This window comes from Mustelus asterias, chromosome 3 (assembly GCF_964213995.1).
Source record: "Mustelus asterias chromosome 3, sMusAst1.hap1.1, whole genome shotgun sequence".
Classification (NCBI taxonomy): Eukaryota; Metazoa; Chordata; class Chondrichthyes; order Carcharhiniformes; family Triakidae; genus Mustelus; species Mustelus asterias.
This window is the reverse complement of record NC_135803.1, coordinates 140,820,983-140,846,232: the sequence shown is the minus strand read 5'-3', so window position 1 is coordinate 140,846,232 and position 25,250 is coordinate 140,820,983. Positions and strand designations below refer to the sequence as shown.

Sequence of the window (25,250 nt, the reverse complement as noted above, 5' to 3'; positions counted from 1 at the left end):
CTGGAAAATCTAATGGTGACAGCTAAACTGCTGCAATTTATTGTCAGTAGTCTGGAGTTAGTGAAATGATGCTGTTGTGTTGTAATCTCGCTGCTTCTATTGCCAGTGGCAGTTAGCTTTTTCACTTGTATTCACAGGATCAATGCTGTATTTCAACAGAAAATTCTGCATGTAGGCCTGAGGTTTTAGTATTTATCCTTGATTTTAAAATAGTCCAATTTGTAATCCATTTTCCATTGAAAGGTAAACTATATCAGGAAACCAAATGGCTTATTATCATTGTTATAAAGTGCAAGATTTCACATCAGTCAAGGTTGTACGAGTGTGGAGTATTGAGGAATGTAAACCAATCCTTTTCAAAGGACGTAATTGGAGATGACATGCTAACATTTTCACCCATTACCCAATTGCAGAGGTTTATACAGCTTTTATGTTTTGTGATCAATAGGATCTAATGCTTCGACATGGCTGGAGGACAGGAGCAATTGTACCAGAATTGGATACAGAAATCAGCATCATTAACACTGAGCAGTTTACACATGGACTGACCTGGCTTCAGGTCCTAACAGGACTTCTGGAGAGACTGCAGGTAATGTCACTACTAATACCTTATGCATCCTGGTTCAAGCAAGTTTTGCTGGACTGCAAGCTTACTACGTCTGAGAAGTAACTTAGCAGAGGTTTCAAGTTTTGCACCAACCTTTAATTATGAAATTCCTATTATTCCCATTATTCTTAATGATGGCTTGAATGACAACCATTCTTCTCACTCTATCTGTTTCAATGGAAAACCTTATTAACATAGGAAAGCAGTACCAATTTCAATTAACTCCTAACTTCCTGGCTCCCAAAGGTCAGACTTGGGGAATCCCTCTCAGAAGTTCCCAGGTGAGAGTTTACTGAGCAATTATCCAGAAGGGCTAACTTCCCGTGGACAAATGCTCTGAGCAGGGAATCATTCGACACAGCAATTTAAATGACTAACCTTAAATGGTTCTGCCGGTGTTATGCTAATGGTTACTCTGAAAAAGCTTGCAGAAGTAAAAGCACTTCTAATTTCAACATAACTATTTTAAACACCCTCTCTGTCGACCTCACAGGAGGGCTTCCACCCCTTCCACCCCAACACTGCATTCTCCACCCCTGACCCCACACCTGCACAGGATTCCGCCACCTCCTCTGACCTGAACCCCCCCCTGTCAACTCACCCTCCACCCATCCTGACGTGGCCTGAACCAGCTGGACCCCCGACCCAATCCAACCCGCACCCATCTGATGTCCGATATGTCTGCACTGTTTTGAGCAATGTTGCCGTGGTAATGGAATATTGATATTTAATCAGAACAAGGACTGAAATGCTTACTGAACAGTAAATTTGAAAGTCTGAAACTGATACCGTAAAATGGTTTGTTATATTGCTGAACCACATGGCAATATATTGTATCCACAGACATACCAGGATGCTGAGTCCAAGCAAGTGCTCAATGAATGGATAAAGGAGAGACAAGAATTAATGTAAAGTATATCTTTCTTTTGCTATAATGAATGTTTTGCACAAGGCAAAAAAAATCATGTTGAACTCTACAATTATAAATAGTGCATTAAATGATACTGAGGCAACTGTTATGAGCTCCAGAAACTGAACTACCCTGTAATTGTGTGGTGTCAACTGATAGAGGACATGCTAAGGGGTGAAGCTTCATCAGTGAAGTGCTAATGAAGCTCTAGATGAGAGGAATCAAAGGTTTGGAACAAGAATAAGTCAGTACAACAGAACAAAATAGTCATTGTATGTGGCTGCTGTTGGTATATAGACAATGTAGTGAGCCCAGTTATATACTACAAGTTCCCCATTTGATTGGGATGGGGAGGATGTGGGGTTGGTGGGGTGGGAGTCGGAGTGGATGGGTGGGGAGGGGTAGTTGTTGGTTACATTGTAACAGCAAATTAGAATCATCTGACTATTTCATATAAGAATGATGTCTATCTGGCAGGGATGGGAGTGAGGGACATTCTTTTCTCCTTTTCAAATTATGTTCCTTTTTGTATTGGCTCCAAGGTGCAGTGAATTTAGTTATCTCACTCCTTTAATGTTGCAGATCAATGCCCTGCGCAATATGCTGTTTTGAAAAATCACCATTGTTTAAAAGTAATCTGAAAATAATCATTTTAAGACTATAGGTAAGTTGTGAGAAGGTATTCTCAGAAACAGGATCTACAGGCACTTGGAGAGGCATTGTCAGTGGAAAATCACAAATATGATTGAGTTTTTTGAAGGGGTAACCAAGAAGGTAGATAAGGGCAGTGCAGTTGACGTTATCTACATGGACTTTAGCAAGGCCTTTGACAGGCTACCGCATAGGTTGTTGTATGAGGTTAAATCTCACAGGATCCAGGGTGAGGTAACAAAATGGATACAAAATTGGCTTGGTGACAAAAGAAGAGGGTGGTTGTAGAGGGTTGTTTTTCAAACTGGAGGCCTGTGACCAGCGGTGTGCCTCAGGGATCGGTGGCTGGGTTCACTGTTATTTGTCATTTATATTAATGATTTGGATGAGAATTTAGGAGGCATAGTTAGTAAGTTTGCAGATGACACCAAGATTGGTGGCATAGTGGACAGTGAAGAAGGTTATCTAAGCTTGCACCAGGATCTTGATCAATTGGGCCAGTGGGCCGATGAATGGCAGATGGAGTTTAATTTAGATAAATGCGAGGTGATGCATGTTGGTTGATTGAACCAGGGCAGGACTTACTCAGTTAATGATAGGGCGTTGAGGAGAGTTATAGAACAAAGAGATCTAGGGGTACATGTATATAGCTCCTTGAAAGTGGAGTTACAGGTGGACAGGATGGTGAAGAAGGCATTCGGCATGCTTGGTTTCATTGGTCAGAACATTGAATACAGGAGTTGAAGTTGTACAAGACATTGGTAAGGCCACACTTGGAATACTGTGTACCGTTCTAGTTACCCCATTACAGAAAGAGTATTATTAAACTAGAAAGAGTGCAGAAAAGATTTACTAGGATGCTACCTGGACTTGATTGCTTGAGTTTTAAGGAGAGGCTGGGTAGACTGGGACCTTTTTCCCTGGTGCGTAGGAGGCTTAGAGGTGATTTTATAGAGGTCTATAAAATAATGAGGGGCATAGATAAGGTAGATAGTCAACATATTTTCTTAAAGGTAGGGGAGTCTAAAACTAGAGGGCATAGGTTTAAGGTGAGAGGGGAAAGATACAAAAGGGTCCAGAGGGGCAATTTTTTCACAGAGGGTGGTGAGTGTCTGGAATAAGCTGCCAGAGGTAGTAGTAGAGGCGGGTACAATTTTGTCTTTTAAAAAGCATTTCGACAGTTACATGGGTAAGATTGATATAGAGGGATTTGGGACTAGTTTAATGGTAAAAACTGGGCGGCATGGACAAGTTGGGCTGAAGGGTCTGTTTCCGTGCTGCAAACCTCTATGACACTAAGAGACCTGAAAAATATTCTTCTAAGATCAAAGAAATTACTGCGGATGCTGGAATCTGAAACAAAAACAGAAAATGCTGGAAAATCTCAGCGAGTCTGACAGCGTCTGTGGAGAGAGAATAGCACCAATGTTTGAAACGTTTGATGTTGTGATCTTCCAGCATTTTCTGTTTTTGATTCTTCTAAGATCCCTCAGTCCATTCTGGCACATTCTGCTCCCCCAGCTGTTACAAGATAAAATATCAGAGGATAACATTGGCAGCATAATATGATGGTATGAGGGGTTCAAAAGATATGTATTGTTGCTACATCTGAGATTGATAAAGAGTAATACAAATGCAAAATGCTGAGATGCTGAAAATGTTCAATTTCAGATCATTATCCCTTTCATTTCCAATGCTAGCTGTTGGCAATGATTTTGTTACCACGTCAATGCTCTTTTGGACCCATCCTAATCAAAAAGCAAAATGCTGCAGATGCTGGAAATCTGAAATAAAAAGCAAAATGCTGGAAATACTCAGCAGGTTATGGCAGAATTTGTGTTTCTTTTCCTGTCCAATTGTCATTTCCTTACACCAGCAAATCTCTTCTGATTTATATCACGTTACAGACCCTTCCATTTGTTTGTTGATGCCTCTTTGTTCCCTCCCTTGTGCTTGCTTGAAACCTGTTAACATCTCCAAATTTTTCCAGTACTGACAAAAATTCATTGGTCGGAAACATTAACTTGGTTTCTCTCTCTACAGATACCGTCTAACTGTGAAGTGCTTCCAGCATTTTCTCTTTGTATTTAAGAGTGTTAAGGATAGAATTAGATTGCAGCCATGATTTCATAAAATCATAGAGTCTCTACAGTGCAGAAGGAGGCCATTTTGTCCATCGAGCCTGCACCGATTCTTTGACAACAATTCCACCCAGGCCCTGTCCCCATAGCCCAACATATTTACCCTGTTAATCCCCCTGATACTAATGGGGAATTTAGTATGGCCAATCAACCTAACCTGCACATCTTTGGAGCGTGGGAGGAAACCAGAGCACCAAGAGGAAACCCATGCAGACGGGGAGAATGTGCAAACGCCACACAGTCACCTGAGGCCGGAATTGAACCTTTGTCCCTGGCTGTGAGGCAGCAGTACTAGCTACTGTGCCACGTACTACCATGCTGCCGTCATTGAATAGTGGAACAATCTTGATTGAATGTCCTGTTCCTACATTTCTGCATTTGTGCCAACATGTAAAATGTATCAATAATGCTTTAAGTGGTTCAAAAATGAACTTTCAGAGGACACAGTTTTGTTCTTGCTAACAAGTTATTTGATCTCCTGTGGCACTGTATGTAGAGAGTGAAGATAATGGGATTCATCCAACAGTCACAATATATGCCAGCATGTATTTTACCGAATGGATATCATTGACAGACGTGAGGCAGATGCCTAAAGGCCACCTTCCTAAGCAAATAAGGGTTCTGACTTATTTTTTAAATGAGGGATGAAAGATGATTGGGAATGAGACTGCAACAAAAGGAATCTAATAATTTGAGAGGCTGTTGCAAATTGTTTTTTTTTAACCTTATTTTAGGTCTCTGACAAAGAACTTGTTCAACCCCCAGTTTGGGAGCATCTTCAGGACCTATCACAACCCGACCTATTTTTCGCGAAGGCTGTGCAGGTTCTCTGACATCTACATGTCGTCCATCAGCTGTCTGCTGAACTATGACACGACCTACACCTTCTACCCCAGGCGGACTCCTTTGCAACACGAAGCCCCACTCTGGATGGACCAGCTTTGCACGGGCTGCATGAAGACTCCTTTCCTAGAAGAAATGGTGCACATGCGATAAACTCAATCAGGTCTCAACTGCAGAACGGTGCATTGCATTTCTATAATGAGAGAAAGGTTATCCCACATGTGTAAACAAAGTGGTCTGTTCTTATTTGAAAAAGTGTGAATTGAGTATTTAAATGGAAAATTATAACGGTGAAATAGTGGTGACTACGTTGCCAACCCTTCCTAAACTAGGCCCTTTTCCACCACAGTGCTTTCTGGTTGATGGCAATACCTGCTGTGGTTTTTCACCTTTTTAAAATTAGAGTTTACTTGTATTGATTCCAAAGGGTAATACTGTCACTAAAAATAGCGCAAGGTCTGGAGAGATGGGCATTATTTATGCCCATTGTTCCTACATCTTGTAAATGAGAAGCACAAAGTGCACTTAAAAGTAGAATTGTATTGTATTGTGAATATTCATTTTGATACACTTGATGTTGGACTTGTTAAAGGGAGGAATCGTATTCCTGTGCTCAGTTGTATTTATAGATGAAATCCTATACTAGGGTGTTTTAAGCATGGCCATCTTAAAATCATTTTGGAAATGCATGGAAGACTGATTTTTACTTCAAACAGCAGCAGTTTACGTGCACTGGCTTTTTAATGTGCTTAAAATATACTGGTAAAAGATGTTTTCTACCATGTGATCTAGGCCAGATTACCAACCTGTGGTTTCTAATACCCACTAGGAAACAGTCATTGAATCTCTTTGAATGAGCAGCAAAGTTGATTCTTCTCGAGTTCAAGCTTAATTTTTAAAAACAACCTTTCTCCCATTAACAACATTCTCTCACATGTAACCATTAACATCCGGGTCTGATCTTGCCACGGATTGTGAGTGCAGAATTTTCCCGTCCTGCCCGCTGTGGGAATCATAGCAGGCGTGACAGAAAATTTGACAGACCATTTAAAAATCTGTTGACCTTGTGCTGGAATTTCCTGACTTGTGGCCTGTATGGCTAGAAAATCCCGCTATGAGACTTACCCAGGTGTTTTAGCATTTTAAGTAATGGGAATATTACGTCCTGAGGAGCATACTAAGCTATAGATGTATCAGCATAACATTGGAATTATCATTAAGGAAATTTTCATGCAGAGGTGTTTGAAATAAATTTCACTCTGCGTCAAAATTATATACAAAAATTGTATTACTTGTGCACTAACAGGTTTAACTGACTGTGGACAACACGTATATACCTCGTCTAACACTGATGTAGTTAGCAGATTGATGAAAAGCAGTTGAGCAGATTTGAGGCACACTACAAACATTAGCCTTGATCAGAAATGTTGAGTGGTTCATGGATGTCTTCAGACTCTGAGTTTCAATTAGTCATTATTTGGGCTATTTTATGTGCTGTAATATCATGGACATAATATTAGGCTTTTGCATCACTTCAGTAAGAGTAATGCCACCATGAAATTCAACAACAGAAAATATCTGAAAACTGCACTGGGTACAGTGGGTGAAAAGAAAGACTTTGCATTTACTCAGCTTCTTTCAAAACCACAAGTTGTCACTGAGCATTCTGCAGCCAACAAAGAGACCATAACCTTGAACAAAATAAACTCATTGGCAGAATTTAATGTCTTCCCCCGAGGTGAGTTTGGTGGCGAGGGGTATTGAATCGGGTGGCAGCAGACCAGGAGGGGACCCTACCTCCTTCCTGTCTCTCCCCCAATTAGGTAGGATGGGCAGGCTTGTGGGCTTCCATCCTGTCTCCCTGCAATAAATGCCCACTTAAGGGTCTCATCCCACCCATTGAGTTTACTTACAACCTTCCAGATGGATCAAAGTCACTCAGTGCCTGCCTGCGAGACCCCATTGGGGGAGGAGGGGCCACTGAGATTCCCCCACCCTCCCCCGGCCCTTGCTGCCGAAACACCCTCCTCCTCATGATCCCTCTCTGCTCATCACTCGTCTGTGGGCTGTGTCCCGTGGCAATCCTGGGCCATGGGTGGATGCAGTACCGGCAACAGTCACTGCCTCCCCAGTGGCGCTACCAAGCAATGCACAGGTGTCAGTCTCTGGCCAGCAGCTCTCAAGGGGGCTGGGACTTTTGCTCCCAGGGTTTTTAATCCTGGCAGAGCGAGCCACTGCCCAGTTAAGTGCCTTAAGTGATTGGCACTTAATTTGTCAGGCCTTCCTGGAGGTAGACAAGAGAGGTCTCTGAGCTGGTGGGCCTGGGTTCAATTCTGGCCTTGTGGAGTTTGCACATTCTCCCCGTGTCTGCGCGGGTTTCCTCCGGGTGCTCCAGTTTCCTCCCACAATCTAAAGATCTGCAGGTTAGGTTGATTGGCCATGCTAAATTGACCCTAGTGTCAGTGGGATTAGCAGGGTAAATATGTGAAGTTACGGGGATAGGGCCTGGCTGGGATTGTGATCAGTGCAGGCTCGATGAGCCAAATGGCCTCCTTCTGCACTGTTGGGATTCTATGATTGTTGCAAAATGGGATGAATAATTAAATGTTTCCATTCTGCATTCAATCATATTTAACGGCAGCTGAAGTTATATTTTACTTTCATTCATACATAGAATTAAGTGATTTTTTTTTTTCCAGCCTATTTCCTTCTGTATGGTGTCAGTTGTATCTCAATTTCTGGAACTTTTCTCTTGCAGTTGGGTCAGGGGATAATGGATTCATTAATAATGAAGTTATCCTTCAACTGACATGAATGAAATAGGTTCTTTGGTCATTATTACATTGATGCTGCGGGAGCTTGCTGTGCACAAATTGACTGCCTTGTTTCCTACATTATAAAAGAGACTGCACTTCAGAAGCCCTTGATTGGCTGTACATTGCTTGGGATGCTCCAGATTTTGTGAAGGTGCTATATAAATGCATTTTCTTTTGCCACCAGGGAAGACTTATTTTCTTTGATTTTCTCTGTAGTGTTTATCCACACCCCTGCTTTCCCGGAGGTCATGACTTGTCAATGAAACTGGACATTGACACAATCGTGATCTTCCTACTTTATCCGTGAAAGCATTCTTTCAAATACAACTGGATAGTAAGGATCAACAATTAGGAGACGCCATAGTGACCCACCCTATTCTTACCCAGGCCCCTATGCATGCAGTGACAGGATTGTTGGATATTGTTATTGAATTGATTTATTATTGTGACATGTATTAGTATACAGTGAAAAGTATTGTCTCTTGTGTGCTATACAGACAAAGCATACTGTTCATCGAGAAGGAAAGGAGAGGGTGCAGAATATAGTGTAACAGTCATAGCCAGGGGGTAGAGAAAGATCAGCTTAATATAAAGTAGGTGCATTTAGAAATCTGATGGCGGCAGGGAAGAAGCTGTTCTTGGGTCGGTTGGCCTATCTTTGAAATGCTTTTCTATTCCCGAGTCAGATTAGATTAGAGTCCAATGCAGCTCCTCTCAGTGCCCCTGAGCTTTCCCAATATGGCTAGTGATGGAAAGTGGGTCTCAGTATTGTACAGTGTATTTGCTCACTCAACAATAAGGAGGTAGGAATATACTCACCTAAGAAATTCTAAGAAGCAGCAAATATTGCTTAGAAATTATTTTTTACCAACATATTTAATACTATCTAAATTGAGTATCCTAACAGTTCAGAAATTGGCTTCAAGAAATTATGGCAGAATTTTATGAATTGCACAGAACATGTTGTTTCAGAAAACTGACGGAGAATATTATCATAGAATCATAGAAACCCTAGTGTAGAAAGAGGCCATTCAGCCCATCGAGTCTACACCGACCACAATCCCACCCAGGCCCTACCCCCATATCCCTACATATTTACCCGCTAATCCCTCTAACCTATGCATCTCAAGACACTAAGGGGCAATTTTAGCATAGCCAATCAACCTAACCCGCACATCTTTGGACTGTGGGAGGAAACCGGAGCACCCGGAGGAAACCCACGCAGACACGAGGAGAATGTGCAAACTCCACACAGACAGTGACCAAAGCCGGGAATCGAACCCAGGTCCCTGGAGCTGTGAAGCAGCAGTGCTAACCACTGTGCTACCGTGCCGCCCAGACACATCCAGACAAAAGACGTATAGATGGAAAGTTCCCATTCAAACTGGCAATATTGTAACCTCAATTGGCCGCAAACTATCAGAAGTAGTTGTTCTGTGGGAACAACATTCTTGAAAATATTTTCAATCAGTGGATCTTGCACTAGGTACAGGTTAAACTGTGATAATGTCTTATTATTATGAAAAACTGATCCTTTTGAAACTTGATTGTATTCATCCAGTATTCTAAATAACTTCCATTCCTTAGTGTGTTCCCAGATAAGATATGAAGAGATCCACCTCCCCTTCAAATTCAGTGGATGGTGTTTACAAAACCAGTAGTTAAAACCCATAGGTTATAAATGACGCAAACTGGAGTGCTGGTTCTGTGTTTTGTATGTTCTTAATACATTTTTGTTAGTGCTATTGAATTGATTTATTATTGTCATGTGTATTGGGATATAGTGAAAAGTATTGTTTCTTGTGAGCTGTTACAGATAAAACATACGGTTCATAGAGTACATAGGGGAGAAGAAAAGGAGAGGATGCAGAATATAGTGTTGCAGCTACCAATAGGGTGAAGAGAAAAATCAGCTTAATGTGTGATGGGTCCATTCAAAAGTCTGATGGCAGCAGGGAAGATGCTGTTCTTGACTCGGTTGGTACATGATCTCAGACTCTTGCATCTTTTTGCTGACGGAAGCAGGTGGAAGAGAGTATGTCCGAGGTCCTTCATTATCCTGGCTGCTTTCCCGAGACAGCAGGATGTGTATTAAAGACACTAAACATTATCTGACCGACTGCAGCTTGAGGCTTGTTTACGTCTCTGATGCATATTCATCTGATGCCTTCTTTATCTGCCATTGAGTCCTCCAGTTTCTAGTGACCCTTATCTTACCGTCTGAATATGCCCAACATTCTTCACCGTTTTAATTAGTACACGAAAGACACACACAACTGACTGATCAGTACAGTATTAGCTGAAATGACTTAAACATTTATCCTTTTCTAATTAAGTATTTGTGCGTGCCCTTTATTTCAAAATCAGTAAATGTGATCAGGATTTGGCTCTTTTGTCCCTGGATTTAATATGTTTATTAATTGGTACAATTTGATATTGCATAATGCAGTCCAACCATTTGCTATTGATGGAACAAAGTGGAAAAACAAACTGTTCTAATAGAAACACACATTGCCATAATATAGATTGTGCCGTGATATCACCGCACTTGATTGTTGCAGATAATATTCAGCTTTGGGGAAATGTGTAATAATCTTTCATAGGTAATATTTGAGAACATAAAATGCATCAATGATTTATCTGATGGTCAACTCGCGTGAAATTTCTCAGTGTGCTTTGTAAATGATGCTGGAGAGTTGAATGGTGACTTTGTAAGATGTAGCACTGAAGTGTGCACTTACAACTTTGGATAGAAACTAGAAACAAGAGTAGGCCATTCAGCCCATCGAGCCTGCTCCGCCATTCATTTTGGTCATGGCTGATCATCGAATTCAACATCCTGATTTCCCCCCCCTTCCATCTCCCTTGATCCCTTTAGCCCCAAGAGCTATATCAAATTTCTTCTTGAAATCAGACAACATTTTGGCCTCAACTACATTCTGTGGTAGTGAATTTAGATACTTGTTATATACTTATTAAACCCAACCCAGATAGATTCTTGTAGCTTTATTAGTTCCTGCTAATGATCTTTGGTAGAACATGCTCAGGTATCCATACTAGTTTTATAAAGTCACAATTTCTGCTGGAAAATCTGAGGTAGGAACATCATCATGGTAGCGGGGAGAGATTTGCATTTGCTGGCCACCTGTTTCTTTCACATTGAAAATGTGGCGAGTGATCTTGTGCGTCAGTTTGCCTGGTTGAATGAACTTTCTGGCAGACCTTCATGTGGATGCCCAGTGCTCCTGCCCACAACAGACAGAAGACTATTTAATAAGGAAATTCAGATCCTATGCTCATGGTAAAATTCAGCTTTCGAGGAGAAGTAGGCATGGCCCATGGCAATTCCACCTCAAGAGGCCTAACCGGCAGCCCTCAAAGGGACAACTGGAGGTCTCTCCCAAAGGCTAATGCTCTGTATCTGTGGAGGAATGGGAGTACTCCTCCAGGCCCCATTTTAAAAAAAAAACCTTCTAGACTACTGGTGACAGTACTCTCCCACATCTGTTTCCTCATTCAAATGGACTCGACTACTGGCCCACTGTGAATTATTTTCCTCCAAATGGACTTAACTGCTGGCCCACTAGAATCATTCTTTTCCTCAAAAGAGCAATGAGCTGTCACAGAGTTCCTATTTGCCGCACGCAACCTATTGGCAAAACTTTAACTTGAGCTCAAGACTGAAAGTGGTTCAGGCTCACAACCGCTGTGGTTGGGATGAGCACCAATATGCACTGTCAAAATCGTGTTCATGTGACACCCAAAACAAAAGTCTTCCCCAGGAGTGTGGAAAGAAAGGAAGATTAGAATAGGAAAGAGGAAACTCGCTCCGGGCCCAGTGTCCAGAAAAGCATTACAGCAAAGAAAGAGTTGGAGGGGAACAAAGAAAATGGTGCTTTTGTAGGTTACGTATGTTTTGAAATGTGACAAAAATAAGATTGAGAAGAATTTAAGGGGAGATTAGTGCTGGTATTATAACTACAGAGAACTTGCACAGTTACAACATTGTTTTAATATAGTACAGCATGCCAAAGCACTTCGCCTGATCGGGAAGTGGGAGATGGGCAAGTTGATTGAAGGGACAGTCAAAAATGAAGGCTTTTTGGGAAAGTTGTAGCTGGAGAGATGAGATGAATAAAGGCTGTGCCTCTAGTTTTTCAGGAAAGGGTTGACATGGTTACGGGATGAATGGAGAGCAGGCTCGAGTCGGCAGAGCATACTGAGCTTTAATAACAAGGTTGGAGGAAATTAGAAGTGTGATGCTGCAACTGATATGACTGATCTAAAACCACAGGTCATCTTATCCAGGTTTAAGTTCACTTGTGATCTCTTTACTGTTAACTAGTGGATCGACAGGGCTGTTGCACTGGGTTGTGGAGCTCATTCTGGTACTTGGCTGAACACCTCGCCTGTTCCTTTTCCAAGTGCATCCTGCAGGAATCCAGGTTAATATAGCTGCTTGTTAAATTTTCAGGTCAAATCAGAAAGGCAGTAAATCTTTTATAAAGGAAAGCAAAATACTGCAGATGCTGTAAATATAAGTGTTAGACTCCAGGTAGAATGGGTTCATTTTCTTTTTTGTTTAGTTTATATTGAGTGATAAGCTGTGACCTCTGAGACGAAACACGCATGCACTAATTGCATTATGTTAAAGCTACTAATCTACAGAGGAAGCTCGTGTGATAATCTCTCTTGAAGGTTTATCATCATTACTGTGCTGTTATAGATTATTTTTGACCTTCAACTTTAGAAGAAGTTATTCTAGTTTATTTGTAGTTTAAATGTGAGGGGCTTGTACATGTCAGTTGCATCGATCTGCACATCAGTTCTGTCAAGTTGTCCATACATTCACATTCTGACATGAAGTTCCAGTTTCTACTGCTCTGTGTGAGTTGGAAAGGTTACCTTCACCCATTCCCTAGACTTTTATTTACCTTAAAATAGCCTCAGCAACAATAGTGAATTCATCACATGGATCTCATAAAAGTCATGCATTTAACGGTGTATTGCATCCATCAAAGCAAATGGAGTTTCATCCTATCCACCACAACAGCCCTTCATAAAACTGATGATGCTTCTGGTTGTACGTATCGCAGAAGGACACAGAGCAGATTGCCCTCATTAATCAGAATCACAAACTACTGTGGTTGTAAAAATGATTGATTGTTTACTGACAGCAAGAGTGAGAGTTAATAGAGGTGACTACCATTTAGGAAGCAATTTATTTTTCAATTCGGCCATTATGTGGCTTTGGATGAATTATGTTTACTTTTGCAGTTTAAAAGAATTGGAGTTAATAAAGACATACTTGATTATGAACTAATTGACTATTGTTCGTATCAACATCCAAAAACAAAATTCACAAGATGAAATGGTAAAGTTGCCGAAAAGGCAGCTCGGTGACATGTGATCAGGGTAAAGTGCTGGGTATTCAGTACCCGTACGGATGAGAAGATTGTTCATGGTCCACATCCTTAAAGCAATGTGGGATCAACAACACTGCTGCACGTTGCCTTACAACCAACTGCTTGGAAGATTATGGTGGTGCCTGTTGAGGTGCAGCTTCCCTCAATGTCCTGACTGAGATTGAGAACTCAACCAGCTGCAGACCATGTCAGACTGCTTTGGCGCAGTTTTGTTTTCCAAACTATTCTGAAAGTTAAAGCCTTTCTGACTTCTGGTAACTAGTTTCATGGTTCCAAATTTCTCCGACCTACTTTTTAAAAACTTCATAAAATCATATAATTCCTACAGTACAGAAGGAGGCCATTCGGCCCATCGAGCCTGCACCAACAACAATCCCACCCAGGCCCTATCCCTGTAACCCCACATATTTATCCTGCTAATCCCCCGATACTAAGGGGCAATTTAACATGGCCAATCAACCGAATCCACACATCTTTGGACTGTGGGAGGAAACTGGAGCACCCGGAGAAAACCCACACGGACACAGGGACACAGAGATTGGGAATTCAAAACTCCACACAATCACCCAAGGCTGGAATTGAACCTGGGTTCTTGGTGCTGTGAGGCAGCAATGCTAACCACTGGGCCACCATGCCACCTGTGCAACTTAAATCTCTCTAGCATGTAAAATGTATCCTGTCCAGTTTCTGGTTTATTTTATTCCTCCATGGATTCCCCATTTCTACATCACCTACTAGATTCTCCATGACTATCTTGCTCAAGGAAGTCAAGCAACAAAACCCACTTTTCATTCTACTTCCTGAGGTGAACGGGTTTACATCCATGAAGATTGTTCAATTGAAAAATCATCAACAGCAACAACTTGCGCTGCTAATGTAATGAAACATCCCAAAGGACTTCACAGGAGCATCATAAAATTAAGTATGAAACTGAGCCACAAAATATGAGCCAGAATTCTATCATCACGGGAATTGGAGCTGGCAAGGGGTGGTCAATGAGAAGGTCTGTTGATCTCAGGTCGAGCGAGGCCATAAAATCCTGTCCATGAGATCAGATGACCAAAAGCTTGGTCAAAGAGCAGGTTTTAAAGAGTGTCTTAAAGGAAGAAGATGAGCAAGAGAGGTTTAAGGTCGGAATTCCAGAGCTTCAGGCCTAGACAACTGAAGGCACGTCCACCAATGTAGGAGTGAGTAACATTGAGGATGCACAAGAGGCCAGAATTAGAGGAGTGCAGCTATCTCAGAGGATTGTGGGGTTGGAGAAGATTACAGATTTAGGGACAGGGAAAGACCATTGGAGGGATCTGAAAACCAGGAGGACAAAGAACAACAAACAAAGAACAAAGAACAATACAGCACAGGAACAGGCCCTTCGGCCCTCCAAGCCCGCGCCGCTCCCCGGTCCAGGATTGAATCCTGAATCCAGGATCCCCGCCCAATTTTCCAGCCTATCTACATACCAATATCCTATCCACCGAGCTGTCCCTCACAGCTACGATGCTTTGTTCATCACAACCTATTAACTCACCCCCAACCCCCCATTCCAGACCATGTGATCTCCAGGGAGAGGCGAAAACCCAGAGTGAAAACCCCAGGGCCAATATGGGGAAAAAAAATCTGGGAAATTCCTCTCCGACCCCCTGAGGCGATCGAAACGAGTCCAGGAGATCACAATGGCCCTGATCGGAAAATGCTTCCCAACCCTAGTCATTTCCACTTCCACGAACACCATATCAATTCCCTGCCCCCGAGACAGGTTCCCAACTATCCGCAGTCTCGCTCTGTACTGGCACCAGCAAGATGATCATAGAATGAAGCCTTGAAACGAGAAACAAGGAACAATTAGCCCGCGCCGCTCCCTGGTCCAAACTGAACCACTCTTTTGTATCCCTCCATTCCCACTCCGTATCCCTCCATTCCCACTCCGTGGAGGATTTTAAAATTAAGATGTTGCTTGAGTGAGAATCTTCAATTGCCATCCAAAATTCCAATATCTGATATAAGCAATTCTTTTTAAAAAAAGACTAACCTTATTCTCAATTTCAGCCTCACCGTGAAATCCTTGAGCAATACAGGGTTTTTAGGTTGTGGAGCTCTTGAAACAGGGTAACAAATAATTAGAAGTTGTGTTGCTTTCTAATCTGCATAAGGTGAGCTTGTTGTAATTTTTATTATTCAGTTTCCATGTTTCATGAAATAGCAAACTGGCTACGTGACATTTTTCTGAGTCACCTGTCTGTATGTTTGCTTGTGTTTTAGAAATGCCTCAATTGTTACTTTGTTCTCTATGAATCAGGTGTCTGATCTGAATTGATGTTGATAATGTGGAGAAATTGAAGTCTCGTGAACTAAGAGCCAGTGAACTCTCACCTTGGCTTGTAGAATGTGTCAGCGTCTTTGGCTTTTGGCCTGTAGCATATTTTGTGGTATGAACTGATATTCGGTATTCAATAGTTTTTCAGTTTAACATTGTGCTAGCATGATTTGTGACTTGTTTATTTTATGTATTTATGAGATAATTAAATGTTTTAGAAGTCGGAGTAAGAATATTGAATGTTGTAATGTCTTGTGTATTGCATCCTTATGAAATAATAAACTAGGAAAATGGGATCGAGATTCATTTTGATCGTAATATAAATGGTTGATGGGCTGGATGAAGTCACCCAAAATCTTATAAGAAAACCAGGATCCCAATAAACACATTTTCCAAACTGACAATACGTCAAATGTGAAGTTCCTTATTAGAACTGCTGATTAACTCAGGCAAAGATCAGGCAGTGAAACGTCTCCTGTATATTTTTTTATGCATTCATGGAACATAGGCATCGCTGGCTGGCCAGTATTTATTGCCCATCCCTAGCTGCCTGAGGGCAGTTGAGAATCAACCACATTGCTGTGGCTCTGAAGTCACATATAGACAGTCGAGGTAAGGGTGGCAGATTTCCTTCCCTACAGGACATTAGTGAACCAGATGGGTTTTTACGACAGATGACAATGGTTTCATGGTCATCAGTAGATTCTTAATTCCAGATATCTTTTTATTGAATTCGTGTTCCACCAGCTACTGCGGTGGGATTCGAAGCTGGGTCCCCAGAACATTAGCTGAGTTTCTGCATTAATAGTCGAACGATAATACCACTAGGCCATCACCTCCCCTTATGGATCAGCCATCTGGTCACCTATGAATAGTTACGCTGTGAAGCTTCATGTTGAATTACAAATAATCTTTGAATATAATAGACTGTTGCACTAAAGTCGATCCTTACTCCATTGTCTGTTTACAAAAAAGTGCTCTTATTTGTGTTCTTAACCATCATTGATAAATAAGCAGGACATCTGATTTCTAGAATCATCCATTGTATCACTCAAAACATTAGCAATATGTATTACAATTTCATGGTGTAATGTGTGGAGGGGGGAGGGCGAATTGGCGAGAAAACTGGTCTAAATCCCGACTGTTTTTTCAGCTTAGACCTGAATCTCCCCACTTTGTGCAATGCAGAGGTCACAATCGTGAATATTATTAAACGTTCAGGGGTGAAGCCTATTCTCGCCGGAGTCTGACAGTTCCAGAACTCTGAGCATGCCCAGTGGCCCCGATCTGTCAGATCGCAGTTTGCTGCCCAGCTCAATCGCTGCCAAGCCCAGCCCAGCCCAGGACCCTCGCGGCCCCCCCCCCCCCGAAACCGATCACGCTCCCCTCAACCCCCCCTACCCTCCGAAACCGATCACGCCTCCCCTCAACCCCCCCCCCCCTCCGAAACCGATCACGCCTCCCCTCAACCCCCCCCTTCCGAAACCGATCACGCCTCCCCTCACCCCCGCCCCCACAGCCCGATCACGGCCCCCCAAGTATTCCCAGGAGACTAGCCTCCGCCTCACCCCCCCTCACCCCGGCCCAGAGTGCCCCGATGTCCAGCCCCCCCCCCCCCCCAGCAGTGCCAATTCCCCTCACCCCCCCCCCGACTGACCCCCCCCCCCCGCCCGACCGACCCCCCCCCCGCCCGCCCTGATCGTTTGCCTCCCTCCAGTCCCTACCGATCCCAATGCAGAGTGGCAGTGGGACCCCCCCACCGCCCACAATAGGCCCTGTCCCCTTGGCACTACCTGATGCCTGGTGGGCAGTGCCAAAGTGCCCCCTGGGCATGGGCACTTTGCCCCTTGGGCAATGCCAGGGGGTACTCCCCTCCGTCACCTGACCCCCCCCCCCACCCCCCCGGGTGGGGTCCCAATTGCCCCCCCCCTTCATTCCAGCGGGGTCTCCTGGTAGTTCCTCGCAGGTGCAGAGCTACTTTCAACCCTGCCGGAGTGAAATACTCCTGGCGGGGTGGGAAATGCTATCCGGCCTGGGGAATTCCGTGCCAGGCCCGAAAATCACATTTAAAATACATTTTAAAAAGATTTAAATCACTTGCCTCTCTTTCCGCCGGTTTCCAGCGCGGTCCCGACAACAAGCAATTCTCCCATCCCGCGCGCCAAAAAACGTGCGTGTCAGGTTGGGAGAATCGCCCCCATGATTTCTAATAATCAGACAAAATTTGATATGGTGATGCATGGTAAGCTAACAGATAACATTTGGAAATACTGCCACCCAGTGGTACATTCTAATATGTGCAAAATATTACTTCAGTGAGTGTACTGTATAACCCATATGATTGGACCACCCAGAACTGAAGTGATCTGAAGCCTATCTAAAGAGTGTAACAGCCTGGAGAGCTACATCACCTGGCCTGTAGCCCTTGTTAATAATTCTCATGGTTGAGTCCTGGAAAGCATAACATTCATGCAGAGAGTTATATTAAAAATTCATTTATTTTCATTTTCTTGTGAAGGAATTTGATGTCTGGTATAAACAAGATATAAAACAGGCCCTGCGATTTTGGAAAAAGGAAGCATTGATGACTCAGGCCCACGTAACTTGATCTCAGTAGGTATTAACCATCCCTTTCTCAGTGCTCTGATTGCTGGATAAAATCCACATTATGACATTTATATTTCTTTTAAGATATATGATTTTCATTGGCTGCTCCTACACCAGGCCAGCCCACTCATGTTCAGCAAACACTTCGGAGTTTGAAACAGAAGTCAAAAGTAGATTGGACGTTAGATATTTGTTAGTAGGATAGGAACAAAAACTGCAAAAAGTTAATAGTCCAAAATAAAAACAGGAATTACATAGTGGGGGGGCCTTCAGCATCTGTGAGCAGAAATGGTCAATTCATATTTTGGGCAGAGCTTCATCAAAACTGTTCTACTGGAAGATCTCAAATCAAAATGTAACTCATGGGTTTTATCTTTTAGTTTCTGCCAGACCTGCTGAGCAATTCCACCATTTGCTGTCTTTATTTATGACTCTCCTCCTCCTCCTCATGCATTTTTAACATGGTGGAAGGAAATGACAATTCAATTGTTGTTTGCATATATTCCATATTGCAAAGTTTCAAAGAAATTAAGTATACAATGTCCTCCTTACACATCTACTCGTAAAAAGATGAGTATTACAAATTTTTATATATATATAAACAATGTTATCTTTGCCTATTAGTACAAAATGAAAAAATAAATTTTCAGTCTTTCTAGAGTCACCTGACTATTGCAAAAAAGGCGTTTGAGTGGGTGAGTTCCACGTGTTCCTCGATGACCCCTAGCAGTGTGCCCACGCATGAGCTCGAAAGGTAATCAGACACCAAGTCCAATGGTTCTTTTTCATTACTAATGTCCCACAGTCGGAGCGTACCCTTTGTTCCTGTGTTTGTTTTAAACCTCCATAGCATCGTCATACACTGCACTAAAATGATACAGTATGAACGATAGTAAAAAGCAATGAGGCCTGGCTTCTCAGTCTTGTAGAATGTTCTGCGTGTCTGAATAGTATACGTATTCTTCATTGTCCTGTATTTAAACACAAGTTTTAAAAAATCAGCAAATCTTTACAATGAGAAGTCCTATTTTTGTTCAGTGCAATTTGCTTAAACAACACCTTTATGTCTAATATATTAACAACGATTGAATTAGGCATTTTCAATATTGCTGAAAAAAGGCATGTCAAAGCTTTTCATCTTGCACTCATCAGGACACTTTGCGACAATACCGATATTTGGGGGAACAACAACTTAAAAAAAACAGATGCCACTAGACCGGCTGAGCATTTCCAGCATTTTCTGTCTTTAGTTCAGATTCAGTTATTTGTCGTGTCTTGTTCTTGACGGGAATAGTGGCCGAGGACCAAATAAATCATTCAAGTGATGAACCCTCAAATGTGTGAGAGCTCCTCTCGCATCTCAAACAGAAACCAGCAGCAATCTATCAAAATTCTGCAATATTGTCAACATGCTGGTGATAGCACATCAAACCACTTCCTTTTCCCTGGACCTTATTTCTTGATCACTCATCACACCTTCAACATCGGGTAGCAGGAATGCCATGATGCTTTTCTTAAGCCATTAGATCGAAACGAGAATCTCCGGGACTTATTATAAAATGCCTTGTTGATTATTCAAGTTATAATAAAGAAAACAATTTTCTCTTTTTAACTTCCATCAAAGATGCTACGCAGCAAGTACTGAAAACCGTATTGCTTACATTGTGTACATTTAATTGCTGCTTACCTCAAATGGCTCAGTGGTGTTATCTGTAACTGTACCATAAGCGCCATATACTGGATTTGGCACAGAAACCAAAGCGGGATTGTCCTCTGGCCTGAGGCCCATAGCATCATCGTCATTGGCCTGGATGGATACAAATTAAAATGTGGTTTTTGTGGTCTTAATTCACTTGCCATACACTGATTTCCAATTGCCCCAACGCTTTCTATTGGTCAGTTGGGTATGTGACTTTTACAAATTCATCGTCGTGTTTCTGTTTCCAAATTGAGTTGCTTGGAAGTCTACAGCTTGCCCAATAAGTGTGCACTATGTTCTCTCAGTAGGGACATCAGGCCTAGCCAGATTTAAACAGCTTAGCCGCAAATTGACATGGCCTAGACCTGGGATTTCAGAATCTAAAATTCTGTAGCTTACTAACACGAAACCCGAGTACTTTATTTCCTCCAATTCAGATTTTGAATCAACTTTTAGTCCCAGCAAGGTGGAATTTGATGGAACATAAAAGAAACTCTGCCATGCTGCAAGCAATATTATTGGCAGGATTCTCCATCCTCCCAGCCACGTGTTTCTTGGCAACAGGAGGTGGCTGGTGGCGGGATGTTCTGGTCCCCGCTGCTGTCAATGGAATTTCCCATTGATTTCAGCCTGCGCTGCCAGGACAGCAAGGCCGGAAGATCCCACTGGTGTGAATGGTTGGAAAATTCCGGCCTGTAGATTTCATTTTAAACGACGAGCCCACCATTGAGAAGTGGTGCTAGTTCCAAAATTACTGAACATGAGTTGAAATTTTAGGCCCTGATAGGACTGAGCACTAATTGGCTAATTTTGGGGAAAATCACTGCCAGTTGAATATTTCCCACATCGTGCCAACTTCTAACCACAAATGACCCTTCTGTCAGAGTCCCAAAGCCAATTTTTCTTATTCGTTCATGGGATGTGGGTGTCGCTGGCTGGACCAGCATTTAGTGCCCATTCGTGAGGCCATTTAAGAGTCAGCTACATTGCTGTGGGTCTGGAGTCACATGTAGGGATGGCAGATTTCCTTCCCTAAAGGACATTAGTGAACCAGGTGGGGTTTTTTTTTCCCCTAATAATCAACAATGGTTTTGTAGTCATCATTAGACTTTTAATTCCAGATTTTCCTTATTGTATTCAAATTTCTTCACCTGCCACGGTGGGATTTGAACCCGGGTCCCCAGAGCATTATCCTGGGTCTCTGGAGTACTTGTTCAGTGACAATACCACAATGCCATGATCTCTCCAATGAAGAAAATCATGCTCCAAGTCTCTGGACATTCTTGCATGATATTCTGGACTAGTGCTACTGTGATTCCGTATATCAGCATGGGCTCAGGCTGTGAAGAGTAAGTGCCAGAAAGTGATCAGTTTATAATTTAATTGAACTTACCTTGAAGTATTGAAATTGGAAAACCTCATTCCTGCGTCGGAGACAAAAACTCAGCCCAACTATGGCAGCAATCAAACATCCCAATCCTAGAAACAATGCTGCACCAAGGACACCAGAGGATGACTTTGCAGAAGCTTTAACCTGAAACACAAGGCTTTTGCTAATTACATTTCACATTTACAAAACCTATAACAAATTCAGTAATACATTTCTTATGGGATAAGAGTTCTTCCAACATCATGCAAATATTTAAAAATCTAATTATGTCAAGAGTTATCCTTACAGATATTTACAGATACAGAGACACTGATGGAAACTTGCCTAAATTGATAACATTACTAATTATGGAACAAAAGTAAAACCCAAATATTAAATCAGAATACAAGTGATTACTTTCTCAACAAGGAGTTCCAGTTTGAATTTATAGCTTTTTATGGTTTGCTCTCTCTCTTGGAACATGTATGCTTGGCCATGTGAGGGAACAGATGGGTGACTGAAGATATCTATTTGATCTTCACTGTTGCTGGTCCATGACCAGTCAATAGTTAGCGTAGAAGTGAAATCTGAATGGAAACTCCCGACCTTTCATTCCTTCCCTGCTATCAATTGGCACCTTGTCTCTTGTTGGCGTGGCAGATAATTCTCCCAACTGAGTCAGCCCATCATCTGGAAGAGGCCCAAGTGCAAGCTGCAGCTGAGGCTGGGGTTGAAAGCAGGAACTTTCAATCGGTGGCCCAGTTCACTGGCAATATCATTGGCCACTGAAGAGTGTTTCTGTTGCACGTGAAATGGATGTACGTTTTTCTACCCATTAATCTTGTTAAACTGTCGGATGGATTGCAGCGTAGAGCTTAAGTGCAGAATGTCAGCAATGTGAAATGGAACATGTTATCAAAATGCCTCCCAAATATCATTATCAAGTGCTCCCAGATAATGTGTAGCATTGGTTTGTTGAAGGATGAAGTTCTCAATAATGAGGTATTTCCTTTGACACCAGTAGCTACTGAAACATTGCCTTTCAATCTTGATAATGGATCCTGAACTATGACTATTCTTGTGTTGGAGTCTCACATCCACTAGGAAGTGGATTGAGAATGTACTCCCCGCATTGTGGTATAAACTAAGAAGGGAAGCTTTCCACTGTCATCGGTCTGCCTGGTTTTAATTTTGAATCATAGAGGTGGACGATGTATCTAGAGCAATCACCTTTTGAAAGTTTCAAATATTGAAGGAAGCCAATGGTGACAACAATTTTCTGTGATACACTTACCAGATGAGGAGTTGTTAAGGGTCCCTCTATGACATGGATAATTCCATTACTGGCAACTATATCCCACTTCAGAATATGCCTACCATTCACAAGCTTTGAGCTCTGTTATTATGAAAGTAGAGTTAGTTCAACAATAAATTTGATTTCAGTTCAACTACAGCCAATAAATTGGAGTTATTGCTATTACCACTGTCTTTGTTTGGGGGGCCGGGGGGCGGGGGGGGCAGGGGGGTGGTTGTGGTGGAGGAGGAAAGTAAGACACTTAAAATTACAAAAGCAAAATACTGCAGATGCTGAAAATCTGAAATGAAAATGCTGGAAATACTCAGGAAATCTGGCAGCATCTGTGGAGAAAGAAACAGAGTTAATACCGGTTGGATTTGCCAATGCCACCGAAGTCAATGGACTTTTGGCTGGCTTGCCATACCTGCTGTGACAGGGTTGGACTATCCCAGCAAACAGTTCTTTAACTTTGTTTCTTTCTTCATAGATACTACCTGAGTTGCTGAGTACTTCCAAAATGTTTTGCTTTAAAATTAGAGTCATAAAGTCATCGTGGTTTATAGCATGGAAATAGGCACTTCGGCCCAATTTGGCCATGCTGCCCTTTTTAAAAATACTGTGCTAGTCCCAATTGTCCACATTTGTCCCATATCCCTCTATACCCATCTTACCCATGTAACTGTCTAAATGCTGTCTAAAAGACTAAATTGTACCCGCCTCTACTAGTACATCTGGCAGCTTGTTCCAGACACTCACTATCCTCTGTGTAAAAAATAAATTGCCCCTCTGGACATTTTTGTATCTCTCCCTTCTCACCTTAAACCCATGCTCTCTAGTTTTAGACTCCCCTACCTTTGGAAAAAATTGTTGACTATCTACCTTATCTATGCCCCTTCAAGGACCTCTAATAAGATCACCCCTAAATCTCCTATGCTACAGGGAAAAAAGTCCCAGTCTATCCAGCCTCTCCTTATAACTCAAACCATCAAGTCCTGGTAGCATCCTATAAATCTTTTCTGCACTCCTTCTAGTTTAATAATATACTTTCCATAATAGGCTGACCAGATCTGTACACAGTATTCCAAGTGTGGCCTTACCAATGTCTTGTACAACTTCAACAAGACATCCCAACTCCTGTATTCAATGTTCTGACCAGTGAAACCAAGCATGCCAAATGCCTTCATCACCGTCCTGTCCATCTTTGACCTCACTTTCAAGGAGCTATGAAGCTGTACCCCTCGATCTCTTTATTCTATAACTCTCCCCAACAGCCTACCATTAACTGAGTAAGTCCTGCCGTGGTTCAATTTACCAAAATGCATCACCTCGCATTTATCTAAATTAAACTCCATCCGCCATTCATCAGCCCCCTGGCCCAATTGATCAAGATCCTGTTGCAATCCTAGATAACCTTCTTCACTGTCCACTATGCCACCAATCTTGACACAATCTTTGTGTCATCTGCAAACTTACTAACCATGCCTCCTAAATTAACTGTGTATAATTCATAATTTTTAAAAAATGAGTTATTTGTCATTGCAAACCACTCAATAGATTTCATATCTGAATGGAAATAATACTTGTAGACACAGTTTAGTATAACTAATCTCCCACTTCATCAGATAATTAAACAAGCTTTAAGGATTCTATAATTTCTGTTGAGAACAAACAGGACTTTGTATCAGGCTTGTGATATGTGTAAATATGGAGATCAGTTAAAGTGGAAGCAAAATGTTGTGTGTAAACAGTTGACCATCAAAAACTTGGCTGATTGCTCATCCTGATGTATTCAACAATTATAAACAGTTAACCTTATGAAATGTATTTTCTTTTATCTGAAGAGCCAGTAGCTGGGTACAGTCATTTAATTTAGTTTCTTACAGAGAAATGAGTGTGGAGATTTCTCACTAAGCACCAATATTTTGCGGGCATCATGTACAAATAGAAACTGCCTCTGCTCATTGTCAGGGATTTTAATGAATTGCAAGAAAGCCTCACTTTCTTTTTTCGATAATCCATTATCATCAGCATAAAGGCACCAAATGAAATGGCAGAATTTAGTTACCCAGTCCTACCATTAAAAGTTAATTTATTTTTTTAAATGCTTAGACTTAAGCACAAAGGCTAACAATCAGGAAGCATTTATGTGGGAACATGCTTAATTCCTGCACTTTTCTTCCTCAGTGCCAGTTGAGCACTGCCAGGCGTAGTGTCAAGGAATTGGGACCTGAGGGGGGGTCATGAAGAGGGGGCTATGACGGGGCAGGGCGGTGGGGGGGGGGCATGAAGAGGGGCAGAAAAGGGTGAGGAATGCAGGGGGGCATGACAGGGATCATGAAGGGGGACCCATTGGGAAGGCCCCAAAAACACCGATCCGTGCCGGGGAGGGGGAAGGGAAACATTCCGCTAATGATATGGGGAGTCCAGATGTCTGTGGGGGGAGGGCAGGGATCTTCCAGTGCACTGTGAGATCAGGGCAACCTTACAAAATGGCACCCAATTGCTTTTCAGTCGAGCTCACTGGTGTGTTTAAGCCTCAGAACACATGACACTCACCACTCCCCCAAAAA

At 42.2% G+C, this 25,250-nt stretch overlaps 2 protein-coding genes across 2 annotated transcripts in view; one reads left to right on the top strand and one right to left on the bottom strand.

Moving 5' to 3' along the window:
• Positions 1 to 6,418, top strand: part of LOC144491648 (5'-nucleotidase domain-containing protein 2-like) — a 65,351-nt gene extending 58,933 nt beyond the window's left edge. Inside the window, exons 12-14 of the mRNA XM_078209779.1 lie at positions 449 to 589; positions 1,451 to 1,515; positions 5,044 to 6,418. Coding sequence (XP_078065905.1) covers positions 449 to 589; positions 1,451 to 1,515; positions 5,044 to 5,305 — 468 coding nt within the window. The 3' untranslated portion in view covers positions 5,306 to 6,418. The remainder of the gene's footprint in view (positions 1 to 448; positions 590 to 1,450; positions 1,516 to 5,043) is intronic.
• An 11,771-nt stretch (positions 6,419 to 18,189) lies between these two features.
• Positions 18,190 to 24,699, bottom strand: LOC144491877 (stabilin-1-like). The gene is made up of 5 exons (XM_078210167.1): positions 24,679 to 24,699; positions 22,678 to 22,779; positions 21,408 to 21,548; positions 20,003 to 20,122; positions 18,190 to 19,286 (listed from the first exon to the last, which is right to left on the bottom strand). Exons 1-5 carry the CDS (start codon positions 24,697 to 24,699, stop codon positions 19,233 to 19,235), a joined length of 438 nt encoding a protein of 145 aa, XP_078066293.1. The 3' UTR covers positions 18,190 to 19,232.
• Between the last annotated feature and the right edge of the window lie 551 nt (positions 24,700 to 25,250).